This window comes from Canis aureus, chromosome 10 (genome assembly GCF_053574225.1).
Source record: "Canis aureus isolate CA01 chromosome 10, VMU_Caureus_v.1.0, whole genome shotgun sequence".
Taxonomy (NCBI): Eukaryota; Metazoa; Chordata; class Mammalia; order Carnivora; family Canidae; genus Canis; species Canis aureus.
In genome coordinates, this window is record NC_135620.1 from 19690771 (window position 1) to 19715999 (window position 25229).

A 25229-nucleotide genomic window follows, 5' to 3' on the forward strand; every position below is an offset into this window, starting at 1 on the left:
CCCATTTTTCTTCCTGACTGCTGGTGTTCTTTTAACATTAATTTATAGGAGTTCTTTTTATATTAGGGATATTAGCCCTTTGTTTTGACTTCATAAAATATATTTTATACTATACCTCAAATAATTCAAGTCAAATGTTTTTCTTTTTCTATATTTTCTATATTTTATACTATACACATTCTCAAATAATTCAAGTCAAATGTCATTTTCTTGATTTTTATCCTTTATAATTTCAAAGGCTTCCCCAGCCAAAGATTATTCAAATATGTGATGATGTCCTTGCTACTGGCATATCAGAGAATTAGCAGTAGTAGAAGCTGGATAAACTTCAGTGAGGGCAATAGATGCTGCGAGTTGATGACGAGCCTCCATACATGTCTCTAGTGCTTCTCAGTGATGCTCTTATTAGTTTATTAGTCAGCCATGCTGATGTGGAGAAACGGACTGGCTGATGTCATCAGAGAGGGCTGTTTTGTATAAACTGGGAATGAGCCCCTCTTTCAAAAAGTGGAGTTTTGAGGAGCTTCCACTCCAGAAAGTTCTTGAACTTCCACTTGAAGTTCATGCCCATCATTCTTACCCAGGCTTCATTCTCACCATTCCCTTCATCAGATTTCTCCCTAGTATCTTACAACCTTGGCAAGCCATTAACCCCCCAGTTCATTAATTAGTATAGAAATTTGATGCCAGGCCTCTTTCCAGCCAGCTAGACCCCCCCAAAAATGTGTTGCTTGAAATTCAGCCTGCTATCCTACGGGAAGATTCCAGAGTAGAACTGTATACCATGTAACAGACCACTGTGGTTGGCACCAGCAAATTGCTTGGAGAGACCTATGAATTGGGGCTGAGTTTGTTCCTGTTTAGTTACCAGCTGTTCTATGAGAATTTCCCATAAAACAACAGATAAGGTTTGTGGAAAGGACTTCAGTGAGATGAGTAAGCATGCTCATCATCTGAGAGGATCCTTTATGGAAATTGCGACTGTGAGAACCAGCTTGCTTATAGTCCTGCATATGCAAGTTCTCTTTGTTGAGTGTTTCTAGACAGGTTGAACTAGATTCCTTTCTTTTTCTTCCCTGCCTCCCTTCCTTCCTTCTTCCTTTCTTCCACCTGCCAACAAGAATTTCCTAAACTATTATGCACCTGGTATTATTCCATAATCTAGAGGATATTAGTGAGCAAGACAGGCCAGTTCCTTCCTTTTGGCTGTTAATGTTCCAGTAGAACAAGAGTAGTGTTTGATTTGTGATGGGCAGCTAAGTTTATCTGACCATCTGCCATTCTATAGTCAGATATTCGTCTTAGTTGTGTCCTAATAGAAAACCAAGAGTTTTGTTTTTTAAAGATGTATTTATTTATTTGAGAGAGAGAGAGAGTGAGTGAGAGAGTACAAGGAGGAGGGCTACAAGAGGAGGGGCAGAAGGAGAGGGAGAGAGCAATTTAAGTAGATTCCAGGCTGAGCAGAGCCCTACTTGGGGCGCAATCTCACAACCTTGAGATCATGACCCCAGCCAAAACCAAGGGTTGGTTGCTTAGCCGACTATGCCACCCAGATGCCACAGGCAAGAGTTGTTTTTTTTTGTTTGTTTGTTTCTTTGTTTTTTGTTTTAAGAAGAGGATAGTTACTTGCAGAAAAGGACATGACAAAGCTACAGATTTTTAAGGGTTTCCATATTTAATTTCTAATCATAGCTTGCTACCATCCCATACAAGGATGAGAGAATACACACATGCCTGATGCCCCTCTTAATTTCCTGGGCTTATAGGGTAGAGAGGCAGAGGTATTTGCACCCGAACAGTACCAATTGTAGAAACTTTGATTGCTCTGAAGTATACTCTAAATATGTCATCCTTTGGATCAACTAGTAAATAGGTTGATCAAATGAAGTATATATGTTCTCCAAAATCCAGAGAACCCACAAAGTGTTTTTCTTACTGGTGGGGTATAAGGCACAGCAAAATAATTCTTTACTTTTAAAGGGATATCCTGATATGCCCTAAATTGCTCGATTCCCAGAAATTTAACCAAGGTGGTAGGCCCTTAACCTCCTACTGCAGACTCAGATTGAAATTCATTTGTAACTTTGAGAAGCCCAAACATGAACAAGTAAATTGCAGTGGATGTTGGGTCATCACATATATTAGTGCAGTCTTCATTTATTTTTTTAAGATTTTATTTATTTGAGAGAGAGAGAACATGAGAGGGGGTAGGGGGAGAGGGGCAGTGAGAGAGGGGGAAGCAGACTCTCTGATGAGCAGGTAGCCCATTGCAAGGCTCTGTCCCAGGACCCCAGGATCATGCCATGAGCTGAAGGCAGATGCTTAACTGACTGAGCTGCCCAGGCACCCCCAGGTATTTGTTTTATCAGAATTAGTTTCCAACAATAAGACTCAAAAGATCTGGGCATATTCTATTTCTCTAACCAAAGTAATTTTAGTTAAGAGTTACAGCTTCTTTTCTGGCAGGCAAAATGGAAGATCAGCTTATAGACAATGTTCGCAAAGGTCTTTCCGAGGGGTGTCCAGGCTTCCCTTCATTCAGAGGACTGGGCCTACGTACTGATCCAGGTGTAGGAATTTGGTAAGAAGACCATGGTCTTCTGTTATAATGGATTGTTAGGCACAGTGGAAATTTTTGTTTGCCTGTTCTATTTTGTTTTTAAACACAAATAGGATACAGTAAGCAGCCCACCTCTTTCATTTCTAATAATCCTATGATAAATTAGAAATCACCAAAATCTGTATGGGTCAGGGCATTTAGATTTATTGCTCGTAACCAGGGCCTTGACCCTGAGGTTAGATGCCATTGTATCACCCAAGGCCCTAAAAGGCTCAGAGAGACCATTTCATTGGCATTTCACAACAGAATTTGCAGCTTTGAAGATCAGTCATTAATGTATTTTTAGAGAGGATAATAGTCCTTTAGTCAATTTGTTTCTTAAGGCTTTGGAGAAAGGTGTAGCTTCTAGGCCTTTGGGGAGTGGGGAGGAGAGTGGGGACATACATCTCAATTGATCAGTTCCCTCCTATGTTCCAGTATCTTGCCCTCGGGGTTTCTTCTTCCTAAAAAACCAAGGAAGTTCTAGAAGGGGTAGAGGATAAACACTCTTTTAGTCTACTCATAGGCCTGGAATTCAGCAAGTGCTTTGTGCCCAGACTTTTGGCATTTGGGTTGCTCACTGACCTTGTATAGGACTATTAGAAACAGGTACTCCCACCCACCCACTGCCACTTAAATTCCATACCGTAGGTATATAGTTGCAGAAAATTCTGCTCTTAGTGGGTACTTCATTCCAGTAGACTAGGGACAATAATTTAGAGAGAAACTTTGTCACTGTGTATTGTGGACTGACAGACTTCTATTGATGAATACCCTTGACAATGTTCATTGTCTCTAACTCCAACTCTGCACAGCTCTCTAGATTTTTCTGAGATTCTTTTGACTGCAACCTACTCCCTGACAGCAATTTGAGGTACAGTTCTTGCTTGTAGCAACAGAATTGGATTCTGATTAGCTTTAGCAGAAAAGAGTTTAATCAAATCATGTCATTGTGTAGCTTAATTGATGGGAAGGCTGGCAAACCAAGCTCTGAAAGCAGGCAGAAACTCCGGGAAGCTGGGCAGCTTCATCACAGTCAAGGCCCCAGTTCTGGAATAGCTGGGTGGGATGCTGGTACAGCTGGCTCAGGACACTGAAAAAATACTGGCACCTACCACCACCACAGCTACTGGCCACTGCTGTTGAAAGGAATTCCAAATTGCTTTTCTTTCCTTTGTGCTACTTGTTCAGGTTCTGCCAGCTATGAACATTCAATTCACTAGACCTAGGTCATGAGCCTGCTCCCTAGTGGACAAGGAGAATGAGAACCTGGGCTGTGGGGCTATTGCAGGGGGAAATGATGCCCTCCCATCCCAGCATGTTCTCAACTGGGGGATTGCCATGACAAAATGAAGGGAGGTCAAATGATGGCCAGCCAAAAACGTCAACAAAGGAAATGTCTCTTAGAGCCCACGAATATGAAATTCTACTTTTATTTCGATCACTAGTCAACAAACGGAGTATTTTTCAAACTTTTTTTTTTTTGGCTGAGAGTGCTTCTTTGTCTCAGGATAATTCTGTAAACTCTCTGTGGCAAAGAAACTCCCCAGGTGACATGTAAGTGGTATGTGTAGAAGCCTAAAGTGTGGTCTTTAGTGCTGATGAAGCTGAAGAACTTTATTCTAACATACTTTACTATTGTGAGGTTTGAGGACCCCCATTTTTAGATTTTTAATCTTGGCCTTTGTTACTGCTGAAAAAGACTTATAATACACGTGTCAGTAGAACTAATCCCTGTGTTGAATTTTATTTAAACTCCAAATAAACCTGAGATACTTCATGCCCCTCTGTTGCATTCACAGAAAAAATGCAAGTCCCATATTCCCACTCCTCAAAACAAAATAGCAATAGAATATTTATATGCTTTGAGAGGCTGTAAGAGTTATTTAACACATAACAAAAACTTGTAATAATCTTCTTCATTTACCAGTCTTTCCAAAGCCCACTCATCACAGCATAGAAATCACTACCATAACATTTTGTTTCACTTTATCCAAAAGTTCAATGAAACTCTCAAAACTAGTTTTCATAGGATCTTCTCTCTTTCCTCTGCCTTCCTTCCCAGATATGTTAATTTTTTTCTAATAAAAAAGTTCTTTGCACTACGTGCATTTGAAAGATCGCCTTTCATCCTATTAACCAACTGGTTGGACCATCTTGAGGAATTTAGCTTGTCTCTTAGAAGGCAAGAGAGGGACAAGGCTAGGTATAATTATATATTTTAATTTTGTCTGTCATATGGTATTATACTTACTTATTAATATGTTTTTGTTTTATAATAGTCTGAGAGGTGCACAGTGATTATTTTTAGAGAATTGTGGGATAGTTCAAGGGATTTGGGTCAAGACCGATATTGAACAACTACAAATAAATGCTAGATCAGGGATGACTATGAGCAGAAAGCCAAGTCCTACTATGGCATAGAGTAGTGAGGCCTATCTGGTGCTTAGGATGCCTGCAGAAGAAAACAGGAGAGCTTTGTATCAAGAATCAGCAGGAGCTACCCGAGATAATGCGCAGGATGAGTAGGGTCATGTTTCAGGCAGAGGGAACAGCAGTGTGGTCTGCAGGCTGGAGAAATCATAGTATGTTTTAAGAATTTAGATCAAAACGAGAAGAGTAGAATGGGACGGAACTGAAGATGTGAAAGGACTTACATGACACAAGTATTTAGGTTATGTTAAGGATGTTGAATTTTGTTCTGTGAACAATGGAAAGCCACTGAAGGATTTCATTCCAAGGATATCATTTTCATTTGAAATCACCACTCTGTTGGCAGCCTGAAGACTGGATTGTGGTGGAGACCAGTTGAATGCTAGTTAGGTACATTGGGATTTATGGTGTTTCCACGGAGAGAGAGCTGCGTCAGGTTAAGACTAGAAGTGCTAGAGAGAGTCAAAGAATTTAGGGCCATTTAAAGAAAAAAAAAAAAAGTGCCACAACTTAATGACTGATAGGATATATTTGGTGATAAAAAAAGATAGGTCAAGGATGGCTCCTTGGGGTCATAGTTGGAGAATCTGGGTGGAAGAATGGTGGTAGCTCTCACTTACCTGGGGAACTCTGGAGAAAAATCCCTATTTGGTATACATATTGTCGTTGTATTCTCACCTAAAATTGAAGCATTGGGAATGTCACATACTCATCTGAAGTTTTTCTTTAATAGGTTTGCTGAGGTATAATTCACATACAATAAATTTTACCAATATTAAAGGTATAGTTAGAATGAGTTTTGCAAAATAGAGTTGTATAACCAGTATAATCATAATAATCAATCATGGTTGTGTAACCAGTATAATCATTTCTATCACCCATGAAAGTTCCCCAGACCTCCTCTTCTGTGCCCCCATACAGCCTTGCCACCTGAGAATGATATGCTATCACTCTAGTTTCATCTTTTCTAGACTTTCACACAATTTTCACTTAGAATAATGCTTTTGAGATTCATCCACATTGTTACATGTATCAGTAGTTTGATTCCTTTTTTCACTAAGTGAAATTCCACTACAAGGATACAGGAGAATTGTTTGCCCTTTCACCACTTTGTGGATCTATGGGTTCTTTCCAGTTTGGGGCAATTATAAATAAAGCTGGAGTGAAAATGTAGTGATCTTTGGATATACACATGTACATTTCTCGTAGTATCTAGGACTGAGTTGACACGTTGTATGATAAATACATATTTAAGAAATATAAGAAGCTGTCAAGCTTTTTTCCCAAAATGGCTATACAAGTTTGCATTTATATATGTAATGCATAGGAGTTCTAGTCATTCTACATACTAGCAAACGTTTGGTATTGCAAAGAGCTCAAATTTTCTCCAATCTAATGAGTGTATAGCATTATCTATTTATGGTTTTAATTTGTACCTAATGTATATTTGTCTAATCAGTAGTGGTGTTAGATATCCATATGTGAAAATAGGAACCCTTTCTCTTCTTATTTACGAAAATTATGTAAAAATGGGTTGCATTTTTATTTGGGTAAATGTAAGAGAAAAACTTTTAAACTTCTGGAAGAAAGTATAGGAAAAAAACCCACTTGATATTGAGTTATACAAAAAATTCCTAAATAGGAATCCAAAAGGATAAACCATAATGGACAAATGAATAAAGTAGACTTGATAGAAATTAAAAATGTTTGTTCTTCAAGATACATTGTTTAGTAAATAAAATAGCAAACCACAGATGAGGAAAAAGGTTTTCAAAATTTGTGTCTGCTCAAGGATTTCCTCTCCCCTACCTCCCTGCCCTATTTTGTAAAGGTTTTGTTGAGAAATTTGCTGTCATTCATGTTCTTGTTTCTCTACATAATGCGTCATTCTTCCTCTGGCTGCTTTTGAGATTTTGTTTGTCTTTGTTTTTCGTAATTTGATTAAGATATGTATTGGCATAATTTTTATTATGTGTGCACTGGATGCATTATATATTTGTAGTTTTCAACAAATTTGGACAATTTGAGGCCTAATTTCTTCAAATGGTTTCTCTTTCACTTCTGTAACTGCAGTTCCTCATATGTTGGATCATTTGTCCTTATGCCATAACTCACTAATGTTCAAGACATTTTTTCTTGTTTATTGGCTTTGTGTTGCCTTTTCTCTGTGCTTAACTTCGGATAGTTCTTACTGTTATGTCTTTAGGCTCACTAATCTTTCTTCCTGAGGGTCTTACCTGCTTTCAATCTGCTTGATGTGTTTTTCATTTGAAATATTATAGCTTTCATCTCTAGAATTTACAGTTGGGTCTTTTTGATGTCCCACCCCAGTAAGTGCATGTTTTTCTGCCTTTTCTTGTGAAGTTACAGCATATCTTCATAGCTGCTTTCATGGTTTTGTTGGCTCATTCCATTACTTTTGTTATGCCTGATCTAGTTTTGCTAATTGACATTTTCCTCCTTGTAATGGGTAATATTTTTCTGCTTTTTGCATGCCTGCAATTTTATATTGTATGCTACAGGATGAGAGTTTTTCATCCTTGCTGCTTATTATTATTATTATTAATTTAAATGCAATGGACTTTGTTCTAGTAGCCTGTTAAGTTATTGGAATCAGATGCATCATTTTGAGGCTTACTTTTAAGCCTTGTTGGAATGGACTCAAATCAGTTTTAATTACAGGCTAATTTAGCCCCATTCCTTAGCATATAATTTTCTAAGAGCACTGTCAAATGTCCTTTGCATTATGAGGTCCTTCTACTATAGCTGGTTGGAATATTGTTTCACCTAATATTTTCTGCCTCCTCACCCCCACCAGACTCTTGGTAGTTTCTTCATATGTGTGTACAAATCAGAACACAATTACTTCAGAGTTTGTGCCACAGACATCCAGTGTTCTCTCTCTGTGATATGTCCACATATTCTTTGATATTCCTCCCATTAAATGGTAGAATTTAATTTTCTTCCCTTCATGTAGTTAAACTTAGTGACCCATGTCTGACAAATAGACTGTGGCAAAAATGATCAGTTACCAATTCCGTGGTTAGGTCATCTAAACACTGTGCCTCCTTTCTTTGGTGCACTCTTTCACTCCCTCTTGGATAGCTGATCCAAGGAAAGCCAGAATCTTCAGGCCAGTCAGGTCATCATCAGTGACTGACGCCTTCAGCTCTGGCAATAATTCTGAGTTGCAATCTTGTAAAAATTCTTAAGCCACAAATATCCAGGTAAGCCCTCTCTGAATTCTTCACACTAAGAGATGGCATTAGTGAACAAATGTTTCTTTTTTTTAAGATGTTAAGTTTTGGAGTAATGTGTTGTGTAGCAGTACATAGTTCTTACAGATTTTGGTATCTGGAATATTCAAGATACCAAAATATTTTGGTATTTCTATTTTTTCTTTAAAGATTTTATTTGCCCATTTGAGAGAGAGAGAGAGAGAGAGTTAAAGAGCACCCAAGCAGGGAGAGGAGTGGAAGGAGAGGGATAAGCTCTGCTCAGCACAGAACTTGATGTGGGGCTTAGTCGCCTGATCCTGAGTTCAATACAAATATTTCTTATCCACACTCCATCCACTTTTCATCAATGATAATGTCTTATATAACCATAGTATATTACCAAAACAAGAAAGTTGATATTGATCTAATATTATTAAATAAACAACTGACTTTACTAGGATTTCACGAGCTGTGTGTGACTGTGTGTGTGTGTGTGGGGGGGGTTCCATGAAACATTATCATGTATTGATTTGTGTAACCATAGCCATGATTAAACTACAGAACTATTTTATTATCATAATCAAATTTCCCTTTGTTACTTCTACATAGATATGCAATCCTCCAAATCCAATCCCTCGCAGCAACTGATGTATTCTCCAACATGATAATTTTGTCACTTCAAAAATAGTATGTAAATGGAATAATAATAAAGCATGCAACCTTTCGAGATTGATTTTCATTCAGCACCATACCTCTGAGATCCATTTAATAGTTCATTTAATGTATGAGAATTCCAGCTGATTCCACATCCTTGTCATTACCTGGAATTGTTAGTATATTTTGCCCATTCTAACAGGCATCTCATGATATTTAATCATCATTTTAATTTTGCATTTCTCTACCAATTAATGATATTTAATGCATTTCCAGGTCTTATTTGTGCTGCATATACTTGCTTTTTGAGTCTTTTCCTCATTTTCTACTTAGATTGTTTTTTTTTTTATTAATAGTGAATTCAAAATTTTAAAAAATATTCTGAATTTAAGTCCTTTGTCAGATATGTGGTTTTCAATATCTTCTCCCAACTGTGCCCAGTTTTACATCCTCTTAACAGGGTCTTTTTCACAAAACAAAACAAAACAAAACAAAACAAAACAAAAAAACCTTTTAACTGAAGTCCAACCTATCACTTTTTTAAAAAAGATTTTATTTATTTATTTTGAGAGAGAGAGAGCGAGAGAGCAAGTGAGCACAAGTGAAGGGGAGGGGCAGAGGGAGAAACAGACACCCCTGCTGAGCAGGGAGATTAATCAGGGGCTTGATCCCAGAATTCCAGGATCATGACCTGAGCTGAAGAGAGATGCTTAGCTGAATGAGCCACCTAAGTGCCCCCCCAATCTATTCTTTTTAATGAATTTATTATTATTTTATTTCTATTTCTAGAAAAGCACTGTTTGTTCTTTTCCAAAGAGCATATGTAAGAACTCTTTGTTTAACCCTAAACTAGGAAGACCAACAATTTTGTTTCATATTTTCTTCTAGAAGTTTCATATTTTATAGTCTTATGTTTTATATTTAAAACTATTATCTATTTTGAGTTAGTGTTTATATATGAGATTCAAGTTGAGGGTTTTTATTTTGTCCTTGGTGTCCAGTTGTTCTGACGACATTTGTTGAAAAGGTATCTTTTCTCCATTGAATTACTTCTGCACCTTTGTCAAAAATCAGTTGACTGTAGTTCTGTGGAAAATATTTCTGGGTTCTATTCTGTTCCATTAATCTATGGAATACCACAATCTCTTGGTTACTGGAGGTGTGGATTAAACCTTAATATTAGGTGGTATTCAGTCCTCAGGTGGTATTTAGGCTTTATTATCTTTTGTCAATTTTTTTCACAACTTTAGTTTCTGTGGTTTTGATATATATTTAAAAAATCAATTTGTCTATAACTGCAAAATAATTCTTCTGGGATGTTGATAGGAATTGCTATAAACAGAATATTTGGGCAGAATTGCCTCCTTTTATATGCTTATTCTTCCAACTCACTATATCTCTCCATTTATTGAGTTCTTTAATTTTTACTGTTTTGTGGTCTTCAGCATACAGATCCTATACATATTTGATTAGACTTACACCTAAATATTTCTTTGAGAGCTAATGTAAATAGTATTGAATTTTAGTTACTATTTGATCATTGCCAATATATAAAAATATGGTTGATTTTTGGTATCCTTGTATCCTGTGACTTTGCTCACTACTCTAGGAATTGTTTTGCATTGATTTTGAGAATTACATACATGGGCAATCATGCCATTGGCAAACAGGGACAGCTTTATTTAGCCTTTTCCAATTTGTATTACATTTATTTCCTTTAAGTGCTTTATTGCACTGATTAGGATTTCCAATACTATGTTGAACAGGAGTGGTGAGTGTGGATTCATGCCTTTATCTCAATTTTAGAGGGATAGTATTCAGTCTTTCATTCTCAGTTGTAGTTTCATTTTTTATTTTTTTAAGATTTTATTTATTTATTCATGAGAGACACAGAGAAAGGCAGAGACATAGACAGAGGGAGAAGCAGGCTCCCTGTGTGGAGCCTGATGCAGGACTCAATCCTAGGACCTCAGGATCACACTCTGAGCCAAAGGCAGATGCTCAACCACTGAGCCACCCAGATGCCCCTCAGTTGTAGTTTTAAAAAATAGATATTCTTTATCCAGTTGAAGCCTTTCCCTCTTATTCCTATTTCCTTTTGCTGAGAGTTTTAATCATAAATGGATGTTGAATTTTGCCAAATGCCCTTTTTTGCGTCAGTTGGTATAGTCACATGGTTTTCTTCTGTAGCCTTTTGTTATAGTGGATTACATTGATTTTGGAATATTGAACCAGGCTTGCATTCCTCAAATACATCTCATTGGCCATTTTACATTATTCTGTTGATATACTGCTAAATTTAATTTGCTAATATTTTTTCAGGTTTATATCTATATTCATGATCTATGTTAATCTGTATTTTGACTTTTTGTAGTGCCTTTCTCTGGATTTGGTATGCAGGTAATGCCAGCTTCATAAATTAAGTTGCAAAGTTCTATTTTTCTGGGAAAGATTATGTAGAATTGGTGTTAGTTTAAAAATAAATGTTTAGGAATCACTGAAAGCATCTTCACCTAGAGATTTCTTTTTCCAAAGTTTTTAAGCTATAAATTCAATGTAATACCTTAAGAAGGCTTTTAGTTTAAGTCATATATGCTTGGGTTAGGCTACAGCTGAGGGATTGTAGGAAAATGAGGTAAATATTATTGTAAACTAAAGGAAAGAGAATCTTTGTAATACATTGACATTAAATTTAGCAAGACTGCTGTCTACTATAGAAAATGGTCCTAATGTACTGGTTCATCAAGCTAAGGGGTTTTCCCAAAATTTTGGAAGTTGCCACTTGTTTTTTTCCTGCTTATAGAAAATGTAAAAGAAGGTAGAGAAACTAAAAGAGGCCAATGAGATGTATTTGAGAAATGCAAGGCTGGTTCAAATTCCAAAATCAATCAGTGTAATCCACTATAACAAAAGGCTACAGAAGAAAGCCATGTGACTATACTGATTGATGCACAAAGGGCATTTGACAAAATTCAACATTCATTTATGATGAAAATTCACATCAAACTGAAATAGGAACAGTGCTTGATGGCTATGGATCCTTTTAGCTTCTTTTTCAGTAAACTGATGCTAAATTTAAGAAGAAATTACATCAGAAGAAAAGTGAAATATAGGGCACTTTCAGGGAAAGCACAGCATAATGATGAAGCAAAAGGTGTGACTATAAAATCTTTTGTTAAGAACTCATTGAGATCGCACTTGGATATTCAGAGGATCTTTGTGTCAGAGTGAAACTCCTCTAAAGTGTTTGATTTGTGTCTCCCAGACCTTTCAGCCAGACACGAGGAATTCTAACAAGTCTAAGAATTCTGCTTCTCATAAGCAACTCAAGGTAGAGAAGGTTTATCTCCAAGATATTTGAGTGTGTGGCTTTTGTCTCATGGATGGAAAGTGAAACCCATGAAGATTTACAGAATACTTGCAAAGTTTGAAAAACAGTTAAATGTGAAGAAATATTTCTGGAGAAAAAGGAGGTAGAGACCGTATAAAATGATACGGAGTTGCTAAATCCATAAGTTCTATTGTCAGGAAGCCAACCGAGAAAACTAATCATTTGTAAATGGGTACCATGTTTCATGAAAATGGAGGGATGACTCAGAGTAGCAACCAGTTCCTAGGGGGGAAGACCCGGCACCATGGAGAATTATTCCCAGAACTTGAGAGGTAATTAAGGAACTTTGAACATTTTCCTACTTGGATTTCAGAATTGCTCTGGACCAGTGACACCTTTGTGCTTCCTCTTTTCATTCCTTTTGAATAACAACATCTCTAGCAGCTATCCCTGCCTGTTCCACCACAGTATGCTGGGTGTATGGGAGGCAAATATACTGTTCTGTTAGTTTCACAGGTCTATAGAGGGAGAAAGACTGAATTCAAGGAGCTCTAGCTAATGAATGATGCTGAAAGCATTCATGCACACCTGATGTGATTTAGATAGTGAGATTCTGGACTTTGAGAAGCTGCTTTAATAGGATGAGCCTTTTGAGGGCCCTGGGAGGGGATGAGTATATTCTGCACATGGAAGAAATGCAAATAATTTATAGCTAGGGGGCATAAATGCACTCTGATGGTTTTTAAAATATGTTCATAAATTCTTTGATATTTCTCCATTTCAGTGTGAGCCAGACTTAGTGATTTGCTTCTTCTTCTTTTTTTTTTTTTTAAAGATTGCATTTATTTTGACAGAGAGAGAGAGAGAACAGGCAGGGAGAGGGGGAGGGGCACAGGGAGAAGCAGACTCCCTGCTGAGCAGGGAACCCTGCACAGAGCTCAATCTCAGGACTCTGTGATCATGACCAGAGCGGAAGGCAGACACTTAAACAAGTGAGCCACTCAGGTACCCCAGGGATTTGCTTCTTAAGAGTAGAATATGGCAAAAGTAATGGTAGGCCATTTTCAAGATTGGGTTATAAAAAGACCAAAGCTGCCAGTGTGGGTACACTCTTCGTCTTGAATTACTTGTTCTGAGAGAACACATGCAATGAATAGCCAGATGGAGAGGTCCGTGTGGCAAGTTTCCTGCCAATAGCCACGTGATTTAGAAAACAGAACTTTTATCTCCAGTTAATTCTTGAGAAACTATAGTTCTGGCCAAGAGTTTGACTGCCATCTTGTGAGAGACCTTGAGCCAGAAATACTTAGCTTGGCTGCTCCTAGACTCTAGATCCTTAGAAATGATGTGAGATGATAAATGTTTACTGTTTTAAATTGCTTAGTTTGTTATGTAGCAGTAGAAAACTATTAAACTCTCTCTGCTGCTCCCTCTTCTCTGGCACTCTGGCCTGTAAATTCTAATCATCTTGCTGTGTCTTGTCAGCTCATCTTCAGGGCTCTGTTTGGATTTCTCCTCCCTGTGCAGAAGCCTCTCCATGCAACTCAGTGAAAGGGTTATTTGTATTTTCTTAATATTTTAAGCATTTTTTTTTTCGTATGGAAAAGTATTTAAGATGAGCTTTATTTTTTTATTTTTTTTTTAAGATGAGCTTTAGGTTGTAAGAGGCTTAAGGCCAATGAGTCGAGAGAATGAGGAAGGCTGAAGGCACCAAAGCCAACTTTCTCTGTAGAGAAGCATGGTTTATAAAGTGCAACATGTGAGCACCTTGTGGATAAGAACAGTTGGTTCCACTTACTCTGATGCTTTGTCACTTACCTCCACCCCACAAAAGCCATTCTTGGTTGATGCTAGCTACCATCTGGTGACATATGTAGTGACCTGGCTTAGGCAACATATTTTTCCCAGCTGCTCCTTTCTTCCCTCTGACGTTAGTCATGCACACCCATGTCACAGTCTTGCCTTTTCTCCTTGATTTCACCATGCACAATTTACTCAATTCCAAATCTTTCTTTCACGTACATACATACATGCTCAAACCCTCTTTAACCGATGCTTTTACTTGCACAACTAAGTCTCCTCAGTTAGAGTACAATAACTTCCTACGAGTCCTTTCTCTGTTAGGCTTGTTCTTTCTGTGAGCTAGATAAAGCATGCTGAGAGTAGCTGATCACCACCAGAGTTAGCGCTGTAATTCTGGATTAAGGAATTGGAATTGGAACGAAATACCGTACAGAAATCATTTTCTGTCATCTTCTAAACGATCTTAGAGAATCTCTTTAGAATTTCCACACCTATTCAGTGTAAATCATTGAATTAGGCAGGGTGTTGTTTAAAAAACATTATGTATATAAAACAGGGGTGCCTGGTTGGCTCAGTCTGCAGAGCGGCTCAGTCTTGATCATGGAATTGTGAGTGAGTGTGAGCCCCACGTTGGGTATAGAAATGACTTAAAAATCTTTAAAAAATTTAAAAGATATATAAAATAAATCCTACCTTTCCAAAAAAAAAAAAAAAAAAGATAGGCTGGTAGAAGAAATATGTAACAATGTGCACAAAACCAAATGATTTATAGAAGTCTTAGAAAATATACAAATAAGTTATAACAGTATTTCAGATGGGAGAAAGATTAGAGCTAGCTGGGAATTAGGCAAACCTTTCCATAACAATCACTATTAATTTCTACTATTAGGGATTGGAAGGGATCATGGGTCAGTAGGCACAAAAAAGCACAGAGATGGGCACTTCCATTGGCAATCTGTGCTTCTGAGAATATTCTGAGCTACCATATAGCTCATTTAGTTTTAAGGAATCACAAACGTATTCCAGTAAAGACAGACAATATCCATTCCTTCTATAGTCTTATATTTCTGTCATCATTGTTGTTCAAATTACATAAGAAACATTTTACTCAAGTCATATATCCTGGTGGACGTGTTTCATTAAAACTAGCCATCTGCCTTAAAACTTGCTATATTTGTTAAAAATAAACTGACTTTGATTTCTTGCCTAGTTTTAAGTCTGTATAATTGAGTCTCATAAAAAGGAGTGTGTAGGTTTCTAAGTAACCCAGATATTTCTTGGAGGTCTGGAAATCCATACCCACCCTAGTTGCTCCGGTTTTAGAGATTTTACAAGACAAGGTCTTGGAGACAGACAGAGCACTTTTGACAAACACACCTAGAGTGTCTTCATGTTTGTTTTTAAACTCAGGACAACTCAAAGAAAGTATTCTAGGACCCAGCTTATTCAAACAATGGCTTTCCTTTGAAATAAGATAGTCTGCCTCCCTTAAAGGCATAGTAGTCACCTTTGACACAAGGAACAGAAGGTAAAATAACAGAGGATGTGGGGAATCAATCTCCCACGGCTGGAATTTTTAGAAAATACTGATTTCTAGGTGACTGGCCTAGTCCAGAGGATGCAAATAGCAAGCAGATTAGATCAATCGCCCTCTAGTGTGATGTGGAAGGTTTGATGTGGCCAAGGAAGAGGTATGCAAAAGGGAGTGGGTACTATGAAGATCCGTAACAAAGGAAGCAAGAATATTTAAGCTGGGACTTCCCCCCAAAAGACAGAAGTAGCCAAGATAAAATTTTAGTGTACAAAAAAGTAAAAAAGGCAAAATAATCTCACCTCATCTGAGATCTTTAGCATACAATATTTAATGCCAGGTCCTTTAATCTCACCCTTATGTGAAAGAATGAGAGAGAGAGAGAGGGAGAGAGAGAGGGAGAGAGAGGGAGAGGGAGAGAGAGAGAGTATGTATGAGAGTGAGAGAAGGGGAGGGGAAGGAAAATTGATAGCAGTGATGAATGGCAAGCCTGAAAGATAAGGTGATATAAGGGGCCCTGAAATGTCAGGGTGTCCACTGTCCTGGGAACCTTTGAAGCACACTCCATGACGAATTACATTATCTCCAGGCTTAGGAAAATTCCTACAAAGATGGCTAGAAAAATCAAAGGTCTTTGGAAAGTGGGGCCACAGCTTTGTGCTCAGGCCGGCAGTAAGTTTTGTTTTGTGTGATGTGAGGATGGGTGTTGGGGGGGGGGGGAGCGCTAGGGGGTGGGGTGGACCAGGGAGGCGCCTGTACCTGCACACAGCTGGGGGTGGGGAGTGGGAGTGCGTCCCGGGTGAGGATGCAAATCGGCCTCCCAGAGCGGCCAATCAGGAGTCAGGTGGGGGAATTTGGGTCCCCACCCCAGCTGGGTGTGTAAGCACGTGTGTGGGGTTCCGGGACCTTTGTCCCGCAGTCACCCGGGGCGGGCGCCCCTCGGCTCCCCTTTTGTCGTCAGGTCCGCTTGAATCCTTTCTCCTCCACACCCACCTCGCCAGTCGCGCCTCCTCCCCATCCCGCCGCTGACTGCCGCCCGCGCCTCTCCGGGTAAGAGCCGCGTGCGGGGCTGGGCTCCCCGGGCTGCCGGGAACAGCCCCTGGCAGTGCCGCGCGGGCGCAGGCGGCGAGCCACGGCTCGGACACCACGGCGGGGCTGCCGGCGCGGGGCGCTCCTCCGCCGGTCCCGAGGCAGCACTGCCCGCCTCGCGCCTCAGCTTTGGGTCTACCCTGCGGGGCTCCGGAAACTCTCGCAGCGTCCGGGACGCGGCAAATAGACTCCTCACCTAATTCGCCAGGGAGCCCGAGCGCTGCGGGGCCGCGGCGCTGCCTGCCCCCGCTCCTCCCCCCACCCCACCCCCGCGCGGGCTCCGGCAGCCTCTCGGAGTCACACAGCACCCCCGCCCCCCCCACCCCCGGCAGACAAAGGGCCTGGGCCAACTCGCCGCCCGGCCTCCTTGCGCTCCGGGAGGCGGCGGCGCCCGCGGTGGATCGCGCAAGGAGGCGCGCGCGGGGCGAGGAGCCGCGGCCGCGGGAGCGCGGCCCGGGGAAGAGCCGCGAGATGCGCCTTACACACATCTGCTGCTGCTGCCTCCTTTACCAGCTGGGGGTCCTAGCGAATGGGGTCGTTTCAGGTAAGTTCTTCCGAGACTTGCGGCTCGCTTTTTCCGACTTCCCTAGCGGAAGCCGAGAACGCACGGGTAGGCTGGGCTGGTGCAGCCGGTGCGCGGTGAGCGGGGCTCCGTGGGTAGCAGTTGCAGGGGAAGGGAGCGTGCGGGTGCAGATGAGGGGGGTCGAGCTCGCCCGGCAAGAGGCACTTCTCCCGACCTCATTCTCAACGTCGTGGGACGATGATTAGCCTCCCTCTACCGAGAGCAGTTAGTATTTGCAAAAAGGTACGTTCACAGCCACCTGGAGGAAAGTGGGGAAGTACAGCGACTCGACAGCGATGCTTCGCTCTGACACATACTTAAGAAAGCAATCGATCCGTGTTGGAGTCTTTGCACCGGTTTTCCTCCGACAGAGTAAGCGCTGTCACCAAACTTTGCCGCCCCACTCCTTCACCCCTCCCCCATATAATCGCACTTTTATTTTGAAAATGCTGGGGTCTGTAATCCGATCGCAGGGCTCCGGGGGTTGCAGGAGCTCCGGGGGCTAGACGGGTGGTCTCCAGCGCGTTACCCCGAGACGAGTGTGAGCCTGGGAATGCTTGTGCTACTGGAACCGCGGCACGTTAAGCCCCGCACTTCTCTGTCTGCCCCGCCCGCAGGGCTGCAGTTCGCCCCCGACCGCGAGGAGTGGGAAGTCGTGTTTCCTGCACTCTGGCGCCGGGAGCCGGTGGACGCGGCCGGCGGCAGCGGGGGCAGCGCGGACCCGGGCTGGGCGCGCGGCGCTGGGGGCGGCGGCGGCGGCGGCGGCGCCCGGGCGCAGGCGGCCGGCAGCTCGCGCGAGGTGCGCTCCGTGGCCCCGGCGCCGCCCGCGGAGCCCGTGGAGCCCGCGGAGCCCGTGGAGCCCGCGGACGGCCAGTCCGAGCCCCGGCCCCAGCCGCGGGCCCCGGCGCCGCCGGCGGCCGAGGAGGACGAGGAGTTCGAATCTCAGGAGCTGCCGCGGGGATCCAGCGGGGCTGCCGCCCTGTCCCCGGGCGCCCCGGCCTCGTGGCAGCCGCCGCCCCCGCAGCCACCGCCCTCGCCTCCCCCGGCCCGGGAAGCCGAGCCGGACGGCGACGAGGTACTGCTGCGGATCCCGGCCTTCTCCCGGGACCTGTACCTGCTGCTCCGGAGAGACGGCCGCTTCCTGGCGCCCCGCTTCGCGGTGGAACAGCGGCCGGGCCCCGGGCCCGCGCCGGCAACGGCCGCCCCGCGCCCCCCGGCGCCGCCCGACGCCTCCTGCTTCTACACCGGGGCGGTGCTGCGGCACCCCGGCTCGCTGGCCTCGTTCAGCACCTGTGGAGGCGGCCTGGTAAGCGCCCTTCCTCGCCCCGCCCTCCGCCTTCCCGCCCCCGGTCCCTCTCCCCACGTCCGCCCGCCCGGTTTGCAGGCCCCTCGCCCCGGCCCAGAGCCGTCGCCCCGAACTTGACCCTCGCCTCCACCGCCTCCACCCCGCGGCGGCCTGTCCCGCCGCCTTCCCCCCGCAGAACATCTCCAGCGCCACTCCGGGAAGCTGAAGGCTACTGGCCGGGTCAGCAGCCTTCTCCTTCTCCACGGTTATACGTTTCCTCTGAATAGCGTGTCACACTGTCTCCTGGTGACTCTTCCCGCTGGTTTTACTTCTTTCTGTTTTCCAAAATAAGCCCACCACGTGGTGTCTTTTAGGAGCTTGGAAGACAACCAATCTGCTCACTTGAGCGGGATCTCACTCCGTCTCTGCCCCCACCCCCAGGTCCTGCATTTATTATCTCCATTTTTTTTTTTTTTTCCACGTCCTACTTCAAAGTAGTCAGAACAGTTCTCTAGGGAATTACAATCTGACAGCTGTCTAGAATTTAAACACATGCACAGCCACACTGGACACCTGTTCAGTGTTCTGTGAGCGACAGGAGTGGAGAAGGAGTCTGTGGGAGCTGTGGACGGATGAATGACCTTAGGACTCAGTATGCAAAGGGTCATGGTTCTCTGGGTTAACTTTTTCTTTTCTGAGGTTTATATTTTACTTGGCAGTAGTTGGCTTTTCTCCTCCCCACTCCACTGTAGAAAGTAGTAGGGGTGGGAGTCTTGCTGAGAGGCCTGTTGGAAGGGGAAAGGAAAAGCCATTTGCTCCATCTGAACAATAGAGATCATACTTGGATTTTCTCTCCTCTGTCCTGACCCAGGTTTGGGAATAATTGTTCCCTCCTGTAAGTTGGCCTTTGCTTTGTGGTAGAGTGTACATAACATAAAATTTACCATTTTAACCATTTTTAGATGTACAGTTCAGAGGCATTAAGTACCTTCACATTTATTACAGCGCCATCATCATTGTGGCCTTTATTACTAGTTTAAGGCAAAACCCACAAGATGTTGAAAACACTCATGTGATTTGTGGCCTCATTTTGCTGTTTCTGGTGAGCCATGGATGAAATCCACAAGGACTTGTCTGAAAGCAACCTGCTCATTTGTAGAAAAACCCAATAGTAATGGAGAGCAGAAAATAGCCACACAATCAAAGCCACCCAAAGCCATGAAATGGAAAAAGATGGTCAAAAATCCAGACAAAATGAAACTGGAAATTTTTACCTATGCCCTCCTAAGGTCTCATGGTCCAATGATGTAAATTGCTGGACAGGGCTATATTTTACCAGATGCTCATAATGATGAATATTCAAATATGGACATTTTTAGCCATGAGTGAAAAAAGTTGGCATGGAAAAAATACACGAAAAGCTTTTAAAAATGTTTTTTGTGGAACTGGTGTTTGAACACTTCACTGGGGGAAACATTTTGTGGGGATTTCATTGTCCACTAGTTTTTGGCCAGGGATTAAATAATTACATATAGAACGTTCCTGGTGTGGTAGAAGCAATAGGGGATAAAGCATTTCACTGTGTTGAAATGTGGGCCTTTGGTCAGATTTTCCAAATGAGCTATGCCTTCTCTCCATACTTAAGGGAGCAAAGTTAGAATTATGAGTAGGTTTTTCATAGACTGAATAGGAGTTTGACATACCTCCCTGTTTATCATGTTGGACTTTTGCTCACTTTTCCTATTAGCCACATATGTATATGTTCTGAACTGGGAAGTCTTTGTTATTGAGGAAATCTGACGTTGCCAGCAATACAGTATAGCAGTCAGACTTTTGAGTAAAAAGTTAGGCAGATAGCCAAGAAGAGTGGGTTTGTTACTCCAGCCTCTACCATGCCAGCCCTTTTTCCCTTATGAGAGTGGATTAGGAAAGGGAGCAGAGTTTGTTATCTGAGCTCCGACATTGGCTTGTTCCCTGACAATTGACAAGTCCCTTACCTCTCTGGGCTTCAGTTTTCATTAGTTAAATGAGAGAATTGGATGCTTTAATTAAAACCTGGAGGATAGAATTGAAATTCTATTACATGTTAAATGTATCCTACATCTTGCATTGGGGACTTACAGGTGAGGACAAAGACATCATACACAAGTGGTTGTGACACAGGTATCCATGGGACAGTGATGTGCTGAACCAAATCTTGTGCCTGAGGTGAAGTCCAGCCTGGGGAGTTGGGCAAGGCTTCCCAAAGCAGAGTTGAACTGGCTTTTGAAGCATGAGGAGGCTTTCCCTAGGCAGAACAAGGCTGAAGAGTGTTTTAGGTCGAGGGATGATGCTGAAGATGTAAAATTGCAGGCCTATCAGGGAAATGAAAATCAGGATCTCCTGTGATGAAGCCAGAAGGTACAACAGGGAGAAATGATCTGGTGAGAACAGACCTCCAAAGCCCTGTCTGCTGGAGTATGGGCTTTTCCTAACTTTTGATTATCATAGGGCTACACACTGTTCTTCTGTATTTCCAGAATTCTGTGATATTCTGCTTCTAATATGAGGAATCATAATGACTTTCTGTGGGGGTGACTTATTTATAACAGCAACTGCTTTTCTTCTCAGTAAGTGAAAGCTTTCTGGTGGTTAGTTGCCTAGGAAAGAGTAGATAACTAAGTGTGCCTTCCCCTTTCCTCTCTCAGCGGTTGGTTTTGTCTCCTGGCGCCTGAACTCCTCAACACCTTTTGGATTATTTTGTATTTGAAAAGATCCAAAAGTCTCTATCAAAGGAGACAGATCCAGTTTTGCAACTGGAAATCTTTTATCAACTTTCATCTAGTTTTGCAAGGTGGTAAACATTTCTAAGGTTGGCCCGTTCATCCTCCAGATATTAATCTGATTCGTGCTGTGAAAGCAAAAGTGCTAGAATAGATATTTTGGGTACATGGTCAGGTGCTGCCTCTCCAAAGTACTTAAACTTTCTGGATTTCATTTTTCCTGTTTATAAAACGCACAAATTGTATTTATATGTCTAGACATTGATGTATGAAGTGTTCTTTCTGTTTCCCTTATTAGTGTGTAATATTGAACAGTAATCTTATTTGAGCCACATATTAGATCCCATAGTCACATAAATATCCCAGTACTAAGCGATTAAACATTTGTTGAGCAAGTCCTCTGAGCAAGGCACTGTGCAGGTATGGAGAATACAAAAAGGAGATGAAAAAGCCTTGACTTACGTTTCAAGGAGCTTCCATCCTGGCTTGCCCGTGACAGATGGAAGCAGGGAAATAGAGTAGCTTGAGATAGGTACAAATGTAGGTATGTCCCAAATACTTTGATGGTATCTTCTTACTACTTATTTCTTTTTATTTCCACAACATTGTAAGATACCTGGTTTTGAGTAGGCACTCAATAAAAATAACTGAGCAAAATACAGCATATACAGTACTTCATTATGTTTTAAATAACCATCTCTAAAAATTAAAGTACAAAAAAAATCAACAAATTAAATTTTATGAAAGAGTGCAACAATTTCCTTGGCTCAAAACTAACACATTAGTTCGTTGTTGTTGTTTTAAAAACCACACCTGGGACGCCTGGGTGGCTCAGCGGTTGAGCATCTGTCTTCTGCTCAGGGCGTGATCGCGGGGTCCAGGGATCCAGTCCCACATCGGGCTCCCTGCGAGAAGCCTGTTTCTCCCTCTGCCTGTGTCTCTGCCTCTCTCTCTGTCTCTCGTGAATAAATAAATAAAATCTAAAAAAAAAAAAAAAAAAAAACCACCCCCAAACCAAAATACACACACACACACACACACACACATACCTCTAAGCAGGATAAACTAGAAACTACACACCTTGCCTTTGGTTCCTTTTAAATGGACTGTTGAAATGGTTATCGTTAATATTTGGATTATCCTTCCAGGATGATAAAGAATGACTACTAAAACTTTACCCCCTTAATTTTTAAGTTGTATACAGTAGTCATTTTGTTTAGTTCTTTATACAGAATATGCAGTCCTGTGTAAATTCAATTTTGGGAGGCAGTTTAGTCCTTTTTTTGAATCACAGTATCCAATGCCACAGCCAGTTTTGAACAGTTAAATATTTTAGGGTATCCATTTCGGACAGGGCACTTTCTCAGATACTAGTACTAAAGCAGGAGGGAGAGTGAGGAGACAGGGTTGAGGGGAAGGGTTGTGCACTAACAGAACCAGGAAAAAAATGGAATCAACATCTAAATGAAAAAAGTAAAGATTGCAGACTAACCTCACACATCTACCTTCTTTGTTCAAGCCCCATCTTAGGAGCAACAGAGAAGATCTTCTAAATAAATCTAAAGCAATATTATAAAAGACTGCCATTAGTACCTCAGACATGCTGAATATCTCCTGAAAGAGTGAAAACAGTTTTGGATTGGATTAATGGAAAACACAGAGACATTAGGAAACTTCTGTGAATGGTGAGGGCTATACCAGAAGTACTGATGGACATGCAGGGAGCAGGAATACAGGGAGCAGAAGTGGTTTTGGCTTTTTCTCATGTCCAGTTATGGCAAGCAGTAGAATCCAAATGTCTGTGCCTAGGCAAGAACAGAGAGGATAAAAGCAGAGCTTTCCCAGGCATGTTGGTGACACCATAGGACCCAGCATCTCCCCTCCAAAAGATCTCTTAGCTCCCTGCAGCGAGCAGAAGGTCCCATCTCTTTCATCAAATAACTGGAGGAGTCACAACAGATAGGTGAGCAGGGAAACGAAAAAGGTGTGAGCTGACATCCAAGAATGTCACACTTTTAAGAAAATGAAGCATATAAAGGAGTCATCAAACCCTGGCTAGTTAATATATGAGGCAACAAAATTAATAGAACAAATGGATAGGTCAACAGAAGTATAAGAGCGGCTATATATTTATGGAAAAAATGAATTAAAAAAATACAGCAACAGCTGCTATCTAGAAAAAGATGAGTAGATATAATGGACCTAAAAATAAGTGATCATTGGAACTAAAAAACTCCATCAGTGAACTGACACGTAAATTTCTGATCTAGAAGATCAGGCCCAGAAATTCTCCCAGAGCATAATATAAAGGACAAATGCATCCACGGTATGAAAGAAAAGTTGTGAGCCATGAATCATAGATCTGGATGATTCACATTTATCCAATAGCAGTTAACTCTTAAAAATAAGTGAAAGGATCGAATTTTGTTTGTGTGAGTGTAGTGTAATTTATGTTCCAATTTTTCACTTTGATAACTGCATGATAAACATCCTGATACAGTAAAGTTTGAGCACATATCTGATTATTAACCTCTGCCCATTTATAAAGGAATAAAGGACAGAATAGAATATTTATTTTTAATGTTTAAAAATTTTTTAATTTTTAAAAAGAGTTTATTTATCTGAGAGAGACACTGAGTGTGTGAGAGAGTAAGCATGGGCAAGGGAGGAGGGGCAAGGGGAGAGGGAGAAGCAGATTTCCCCACTGAGCATGAAGCCCTACTATGTGGAGCTCCATCCCAAGACCCCAGAATCATGACCTGAGCCAAAGGTAGAAGGGAGACACTTCCTAGACTGAACCACCCAAGTGTCCCATGGATAGAATTTTTAAAATGCATGCAGTGTACCCTAAACATTTGAACCTAATTTAAATCACCAGTATATATATTTATCCACCAAACTTTGGATGTGAGGCCAGATAACTGGTATTACAGGTGAGCCTTACCCATCAGGCATACAGACCAATTTCCAGTATAGGTTTCTGTATTTGGAAGAAAAGCTAAAGATAAATTCAAACATAATTTGTGTGTAGCATCCTGGACTTTAATTTTTTTTTTTTTTTAAGATTTTGTTTATTCATGAGAGAGGCAGAGACACAGGCAGAGGGAGAAGCAGGCTCCATGCATGGAGCCTGATGCGAGACTTGATCCCAGGACCCCGGGATCGCACCCTGAGCCAAAGGCAGAAGCTTAACCGCTGAGCCACCCCCGTGTCCCAACTTTTAAAAATTTTGAATCTTTTACACTTGTTTCATCCCAAATAAAATGAGAGCATAACAACTTAGCTTTCACAAGTCTTTCCAAAATTTTCAAATAAACAGTTTTGCACTTGTATTTCCCTGTCTAATATTTAGTGATTGATTAAATTACATGACTACAAAATGTCATACCTACGTATGTTCAAGCAAATGTAATTGTTTCTTGGTAAACATACAGGCCAATTGGTGGAAATAATTGCTTGGAGCAAGACAAGGGAGTAATCTACTAGCTGTGTGCATTCTGCATGTTGCATGCCTCGGTGATCATGTTTTCTAGGTGGTGTGTATAGAGAATTATTTAATTCAGTAATTGACTTGATTTGGCTGATATAACTATTATTGGTTAGGTAGAGATTAACAGAATTTTTTTTTTTAGTATTGTAATAAAATTTCCAGAGATAAAGAAAGACATGCACCTTCACATCAAAGGATGAATCACCAAGCTCACAGTCATTTAAGTAGAGACCTATACCTAGACATATTATGGGGAAATATTAGAAAGTCAAAGTGAAAATTCTACAAGTTTAATAAAGGAATGATTATTCCTAATGGAATGAGTTTCAGACACTAGAGGATCATCAGTTGATAGTTTTAGAGATCTGAGGAAATGTGATATTGACTTAGCCCAACTACCATTCATTTTTTTTCAAGTTTCTATTTAAATTCCAGTTAGTTAACATACAGTATAGTATTAGTCTCAGTTGTA

General features: G+C 41.4%; 1 protein-coding gene across 1 annotated transcript in view; it reads left to right on the forward strand.

Moving 5' to 3' along the window:
• The first annotated feature begins 17092 nt into the window (after positions 1-17092).
• ADAMTS19 (ADAM metallopeptidase with thrombospondin type 1 motif 19) overlaps positions 17093-25229 on the forward strand; it is a 226741-nt gene continuing 218604 nt past the window's right edge. Inside the window, exons 1-2 of the mRNA XM_077911535.1 lie at positions 17093-17202; positions 17838-18526. Of these exons, the coding sequence (XP_077767661.1) occupies positions 17130-17202; positions 17838-18526 (762 nt within the window). The 5' untranslated portion in view covers positions 17093-17129. The remainder of the gene's footprint in view (positions 17203-17837; positions 18527-25229) is intronic.